The sequence below is a fragment of the Callospermophilus lateralis genome, chromosome 11 (genome assembly GCF_048772815.1).
Source record: "Callospermophilus lateralis isolate mCalLat2 chromosome 11, mCalLat2.hap1, whole genome shotgun sequence".
Taxonomy (NCBI): domain Eukaryota; kingdom Metazoa; phylum Chordata; class Mammalia; order Rodentia; family Sciuridae; genus Callospermophilus; species Callospermophilus lateralis.
In genome coordinates this window covers 84,426,699-84,433,707 of record NC_135315.1, presented here as the reverse complement: position 1 = coordinate 84,433,707, position 7,009 = coordinate 84,426,699, and the positions used below count along the sequence as shown (strand labels likewise).

The 7,009-nt window shown below is 55.3% G+C and overlaps 1 protein-coding gene across 1 annotated transcript; it reads left to right on the top strand.

The window, feature by feature from the left end:
- Positions 1–2,262: 2,262 nt before the first annotated feature.
- Positions 2,263–5,871, top strand: LOC143410262 (cystatin-B-like). Its single transcript, XM_076871053.2, has 3 exons — positions 2,263–2,328; positions 5,337–5,438; positions 5,668–5,871. Exons 1-3 carry the CDS (start codon positions 2,263–2,265, stop codon positions 5,794–5,796), a joined length of 297 nt encoding a protein of 98 aa, XP_076727168.1. The 3' UTR covers positions 5,797–5,871.
- Positions 5,872–7,009: the final 1,138 nt, after the last annotated feature.

The following is a 7,009-nucleotide window of genomic DNA, read 5'->3' as shown; positions in this document are numbered from 1 at the left end:
AACTTCATGAGACCCTGTCTCAAAATAAAAAGTGCTGAGGATAAAGCTGGGGTGGTGACTTAGTGATAAAGTGCTTGCCTCGCTGTGTGAGGCACTGGGTTCAATCCCTAGCACGACATGAAAACAAATAAAGGTATTGTGTCCACCTATAACTAAAAAAAAAAAAAAAATTTAAGTGCTGGGGATGTGGCTCAGTGGTTAAGCACCTCTGGGCTTAATCCCTTGTACCAAAATAAATAAATAAATACCAAGGCCTGAGGATGTAGCTCAGTGGTAAAGCATCGTGGGTTCAATCACAAGCACCAAAAATAAATAAATCAAACTACAGAAACTAGCACCAGGAGATCAAGATCCATCAAGCCATTGTAACCAATTAAGGAGGAGACCCATACCCCATACTCTCCCTATAAAAGCCCTGTGCACCCCTGAGCCCCCAAGACTGAGCCTTAGAATGATAGCCCCTCCATCTCCCAAGGTGCCCACCCTTAAATAAACCTAACTCCTTCCTACCAACTGTTGCTTCTCCAGGAGTGGCTTTTGAGTTGCCAGCAGGCCACACCCTGGGTCAGTTATGTGCTGCTCTTGGCCCAGATAGGCCAGGACAGCTGCTTCTTAATGTCTGTCTCCACTTCAAACGTAGGACCAAACACCGAGCCTCAAATATGCCCCTTAAGTCAAGTGCATAGAGCCCTCTTCTAGTGAGCACCATCAGGACACAGCTGGGCCTCACTTTGTCCACAATGAGGCCCTTCCCCTGCCTACCTTCAGTCTCTACTGAGGGCCATCAGCCCCTTGCCCAGCAAGCCTTTAATAAACCCGCTTTCTAAGTGTTGGTTCTCATGGGGTGGCCTTTGTTTCCATAATTTAGTCCCCATTGTAAAAGGAGGGCACTGATAACCTGGGTCCAGCAGAGAGGGAGGATCAGACACAAGGAAATCTCCATGGGACAAACCTCCTTGCCTCTGTCCTTGGCTATCTATTTTTTGATGCTTTTTCTTCTACACAGAGATCTCCATTTTTACTGGGATAGAATCCTCACTCAATAATCAAGGGAGTCTGTCCCTCCCCAGCCTCAGGCCAACTGCACTGACTCCCCACCTTCTGAAAGTTGCAGCATCCGATGACCCCCTCCACCTCCCCTCAGAGCTGCTTCTGCTGGGACAGTGAGACAGCACCTTGCAGTGGACCAGACCAGTGTCCACCGAAAAGCAGCCCTAGAGGGTGAGGGGGAGGCTGGATCTTTCTGAGACTAGCCCAGGCAGCACCCAGCACGTATCTGTCCCAAATATAGCAGGCAGCCCTTCCCTTCCCCCATGGTAAGTCTAACCAACTCCTATACCCAGATCCCACCAGAAACAAGCCCTTTCCTAATTCCTTGGATAGGTCCCTGCCCCATTCCAGGCTGAGGCCAAGTGAGTGATTTCCTTCTCCTTCTTGGGCCCCGGCGTCCTCCCTTGTTCCACATTCCCTGTGTCCCCAGGTGACACAATCCTGATGTCCACTGCAGTCCACATAACTAGCTGGCACCAGTGGGGCAAGGGCCTTGCAGAGGAGCGACCCAGGCATCCAGGCTGTTCGGGGCCCCGCTTCTCCCCTTGCCTTCTGCAGCTCTCAAGTCCTGCTGGGCCCCCGCAGTACTGGCTCACACCTGGCGGCAGAGTCGGGCTGCCAGGGCCCCTAGCCGCGCAGGACAATAGGGTGTGGCAGTCCCACTGCACTTCGTGCCCACCACCGTACCCTGTGGTACGACGCATGCACACCTCTGCTCACTGCGCAGGGGCCGGGACCCCCAGATCCCTCGTGAGTGTCTGACCCTACTTCGTGTCCACCCCACAAGGGGCACACCTCAGGACCCGTCTCGCAGGGTGGCGCCCGATCCCACTTCCCGAGCACCCGGCCGCTGCCCCCGCCAGGTCCTCATGACTTGACCACCTGGAGGATGACACCAACTCGGACGGGGGAAGCTCCTTCGCCAGGCCTTGGGTCCGCAGCCGGAACATGCGCGCGTGCGTGGACGTGCGTGGACGTTCATGGACGTGCGTGGGCGCGCGTGGGCGTTCGTGGGCGTTCTTGGGCGCGCGCGTCTGGGAAACCCCGCCCGCGCCCCGTTCCTAGCCGATATTGCTGGACACCCCCGCGCTTTGGTTTCGCCCGGTCACGAGGGCGCCTCGCCTACTCCGGAGCTGGGCGGACGCAGGGTCCACTCCGCCAGGTCCTGCGCTGTCACTTCGCGGTCTGCTCCGTCCGGACTCCGCCGCCAGCATGATGTGCTGGGGGCCCAGCGCCACGCGGCCGGCCACGGCCGAGACGCAGGACATCGCTGACCAGGTGAGACGGCGGGTCCCCGAGTCCTGGGCGCGGAAGCCGGGGCCGCTGCGGGCTTCAGAGCGGGGACGCGAGGCCCAGGACCGTGCTGGGTCGCCCCTAGGCCGGGGTCGGCATCCGAGCGTCGGGCTGCGGGGCGGGCAGGGGGCGGGCGCTGGGCGCTGGAAGCGCACACTGCCCCTGGGAAGTCGGCCGTCCGCGCGGGGCAGGCGCCATGCAGTGGGGGCCGAAAGGTCTGTGCGTGTTTTGTGGCTGCGCTTATTCTAGCTTCGTTTTTAAAACTGAGTTTATACTTTTCTCCAAGTAAAAAGTACAAAACCAAAATAAAACCCAGGCCGGGTTGCCCACAGCCGCTGGCAGAGGTCCCCCTCCCGGGCCTCTTCCCATCTGAAACGCAGTGTCTTCCCCTTCTGCACCTGCCCTGGCAGGGTTCCCCCTCGCTGTTCATCAGCAAAGCCAGGATCCTTCACAAGCAGGACAGGCTCAGGGTTTTGAGTAAGAGGAAAAGTGGAACTTTTTCATTTAAAATCCTGGCTGCTGCTTCCTGAGCCCACTGGCATGTGACTGGCTCACCATGTCACTGCCTTGGTGGTTTGGGTCATCTGACTGTAGTAAGGGTAGTGAGTCAGTACACTGAGACCCTGAAAATGAGGAATTTGCCCAGAATGCACTTGCCAGGGCCCCTGTGAGCCACACTGGAGAAGGTCCCCTCTGAGCTGCTCATAGCCAGCCGTCCCTACCAGTTTCCTGGGCTGCATGATTTGTTATTTCTTACTCAGCCAGGACAAGGAGTGACTGTCTCAGGGGAGGCACAAGTTAGCAGTAGCTTTGCTGTGGGGGAATTTTCAGGATGGGTTCTGAGGTGAGGAGGGGACAGGGACACTTGCCCAGCACCTCCTGTCACCACAGCACTCTGGTGACGGCGGTTTCTCCCCTTTGCAGATGAGAAAGGACATCAGAGACTAGTACTAGTTAGAGGGAGATGGAGTCCTGCATGCGATAGCAGATGCACGGCCGAGTCTCCCCCAGCCCAGAGGGACCCTGCCTGTGGCTCCCCTGTCCCTGGGCCCCACCTGATCCCCTGAGGGCTGGTAGCTTGCAGCTTCCCAGCCGACTGTTGCCTTTCAGAAAGCCTGCCAACAGGACCAGGAAGCTTTCCTCAGCAGGCAGGGACCTGCCTGGCCCAGGCCCCCGCAGTCCTCCACCACCTGCATTGGGTCTGCTCACTGTTCATGCTGCTGCTCCTGAGGTGGGCAGAGAGCAGCTTTATCTTCTCAGCTCCTGGATGATTTGTTGGACAAGTGACAGCTGGACTTGTCACTGCGTGTCCCCCAGGTGCAGCACAGTGCTTCCATCAGAGATCTGTCTTTCCATCAGGGACCCTCCCTGGAGGTGCTGCTCGGTGACAGAGCCTGAGTCAGACTGCACAGTTCCCTCATGTCCCGGCTGGGGCCTCCGCCCACTTGCTTTGCTTTGCTAAACTAGAACCAGCCCAGTCTCTGCAGAGTCGAGGGACCCAGTGCCCCAGCACCCCAGCCAGCATGGATGTATCCACAGAGCTTCGGCCGTTGGTGTTTTAGTTTTGGGGTACTGGGGCTAGAACACTTCCTACATGCCCCACACACATTTTGCTTTCTGTTGTTTTCCCTTGAGAGAGGGTCTCATTGTTGCCAGAGCTGGGCTCAAACTCCTTGGCTAAAGCAGTCCCCCTGCCTCAGTCTCCTGAGTAGCTGGGACCAAGGTGTTCCCCACCACACCTGACCACAACACTGAAACTACATTACACATAAACATGTTAGTTGTTTTAAAATAATTCTTGCTTTACTTTGCAGTGCTAGAGATGGAGCCCGGGGCGCCTGTACCGGCTACGCAAGTGCTTAATCACTGCTCTGCACCCTCAGCTCCCTTAAAGTGTTTTTTAAAAACAAACTTGCTCTTTATCAGCTTCTGGGATTATCAGCTTCAGGGATGTTGTTGGTTTTTGGGGTGCTAGGAATGGAGGCCAGGGCCTCGAGGTAGGCAAGAGTCTGCATGAGCCACACTCCTGGCCTCTGATAGGTCAAGTCCCCAGGATACAGCCTCAACTCAAAAGCATGTTTACCGTTCACTCATTGGCATAGCTGCATGTCCTAAAGCAACCACCTCAAGATACAGGCGAAGTGCTGGTCACCTGCTGCCTGTGGCAAGGTTAGGCTTGGCCTCTGTGCCCACAGAAGGATGCTAAAGGAACTGAGATGTGTTTGTGAAATGGAAGCTTAAATTAAAACATCAAAGATCTCAGTTAATCGAAAAGTTTTAAAAGATTGGGGCTGGGGTATAGCTCAGTGGTTTCCTGTGTGCTTAGTATTCTCAAGGCCTGGGTTCCATCCCCAGCACCAAATAAATAAAAGACAAATAAGGGATTAGATAAAAATGGTACAGAGGGCTGGGGCTGTAGCTCAGTGGCAGAGAGCTTGCCTAGCGTGCTTGAGGCACTGGGTTCGATCCTCAGCACCACATAAAGATAAATAAATAAATAATAAAAATAAAAAATGATATATTAGCTGGGCATGGTGGTGCATGCTTGTAATCCTAGTGACTGGGGAGTCTGAGGCAGGAGGATCACAAGTTCAAGGCCAGCCTCAATAATCTAGTGAGCCCCTAAGCAACATAGTGAAACCCTCTCTCAAAATTAAAAAATAAAGGGGCTGGGAATGCTGCTTAATGGTAAAGCACCTCTGGGTTCAGTCCCTGGTTTAAAAAAATTATACTCTTTCAAATGAAGTATTTGCATATTGAGTGGGAAAAAAAGTGGTATGAACTTGTCTACAGTGTTGTAATGAAAATATTAAATGTCCTACGCCCACACGGGAAAGGGCGAATGCCATTCTGAATAGTGTCATTAGACTGGTGGAACTGGCAGCAGTTGGTTTCTGCACTGTCATGGGGCGGACAGTTGCGGTGTCTGGGTTGTGAGGCACAGTTGTGCTGGGGGCTGGTGCTAGACTCCTTCTGTGTTGTCCCCCTGCCAGGTGAAGTCCCAGCTTGAAGAGAAAGAAAATCAGAAGTTCCCTGTTTTCCAGGCTGTGTCCTACAAGAGCCAGGGGGTGGCGGGAACAAACTTCTTCATCAAGGTGGGTGCTGGGGCCGGGGTCCCTGGCGCCAGGGCACAGTGCTACGGAGGTCCGGGCTGCCCCCACTTTGGGGGACCACGGGTGCTTAGATAAGCATGGTGCTGTGCGTGTGGGGGTGGGCATGTGCACCAGGCCAGCCAGGGGCTCTGGGGGAGGCAGGGGTGGCGTGGGGTCCTGCCCGTGAAGGAGGAGCCGGGGTTCGCCCGGCCCTCACAGAACTCTCCCGCAGGTGGACGTCGGCGATGAGAAGTGCGTGCACCTGCGGATGTTCCGGAGCCTGCCGAACGAGAACAAGCCCCTGACCCTGCACGCCTACCAGACCAACAAGGCCAAGCACGACGAGCTGACCTACTTCTAGTCCCCTGCGTCCCCATCACGGACCCTTGCAGTATTCTGCTGAGTGCAGCACGGGTTTGGGACCACGAGCGAAGAACGTCACCTCTGTGCCGAGCCCCTTATGGCCTGGAGGGTTCTGGGAGGCAGCTGCTGTCACGTGGTGGTTCCAGTGTCCTTGAGATGGTATTTTCCTGCCCGATTTATTATCTTAATTACTTTCAAAGAGCCCCACCCTGACTCTCCTTAAATATATTTTCATGTCTTTACTAGTTGCTCCTTTGTTTGGACGCTGTTTGTCTGAACCCTAGTCCATCTAGAGATAGGCCAGGGGGCGCTGGGTTGAAGTTCTCAACACTGACGTGACAGGGCTGTGGAGCAGGCCAGCGTGCTCAGCCATCGGGCTGGTGGCCAGGAAGGCCAGGTTCACCCACGCTCTGGCCGTGGCCCCATACGCCTCAGCCTCCTCCAGGAAATAGAAGGTTTCAGTAAGCCCAGTTCTTTTTTTTTTTTTTTAAACCAGGGATTGAACTAAGGGACACTCGACCACTGAGCCACCTCCCCAGCCCCATTTTTCATTTTAGACACAGGGTCTCACTGAGTTGCTAAGCACCTTGCCAATCCTGGGGCTGGCTTTGAACTCCCAATCCTAGCGTCTCCGCCTCCTGAGCCACTGGGATTACCCACGTGCTCCGCTGCACCGGCTTCCGTAAGCCCTGTCCTGAGCTTAGCTCTGGGTCTACTGGTACATGCTCGCACACTTGGCACCGGTACAGAGATGTGCACAAGAAGCAGCAGCACCCAGTGTGACAGACTCGGTGCAGTGAGCCTGGCAGAGTGGGCAGGGAGGGAAACCCCTGGAGCTCTGCGGGGCCACGCTGCCCTGAAGGGAGGTGTCTGGGAGCCTGTTTCTAAAATGCTGTGTGGTTCCTGTGGAGGCCACCTCCTGCTGGGAAGCCATGTCTGCCCCCACAGTGTTAGGGTATTGATGGTGGCACGCCTGTGACTCCAGTGACTGAGGCTGAGGCAGGAGGACAGCAAGGTCAAGCCCAGCCTGGGCAACTTACAGACCCTGTCTCAAGTTAAAAACAGAAAGGCTGGGTGTGTGCTCCGTGGTGAAGCACCCCGGATTCATTCCCCAGCACCCCTGCAAAAAAAAAAAAAAGACTGGGCTACATTTCTCTCCTTTAGGGTCATGCTGAGACGTGCTCCTGAGGGCCGCTGACCTGCAGCTGCCC

Bases quoted from the DNA above. Each gene is read 5' to 3' on its own strand.
- LOC143410262 (XM_076871053.2), top strand. From the start codon at position 2,263: ATGATGTGCTGGGGGCCCAGCGCCACGCGGCCGGCCACGGCCGAGACG. The intron at 2,329-5,336 runs GTGAGACGGCGG...TCCCCCTGCCAG, and splicing joins CGCAGGACATCGCTGACCAG to GTGAAGTCCCAGCTTGAAGA. The intron at 5,439-5,667 runs GTGGGTGCTGGG...ACTCTCCCGCAG, and splicing joins GAACAAACTTCTTCATCAAG to GTGGACGTCGGCGATGAGAA.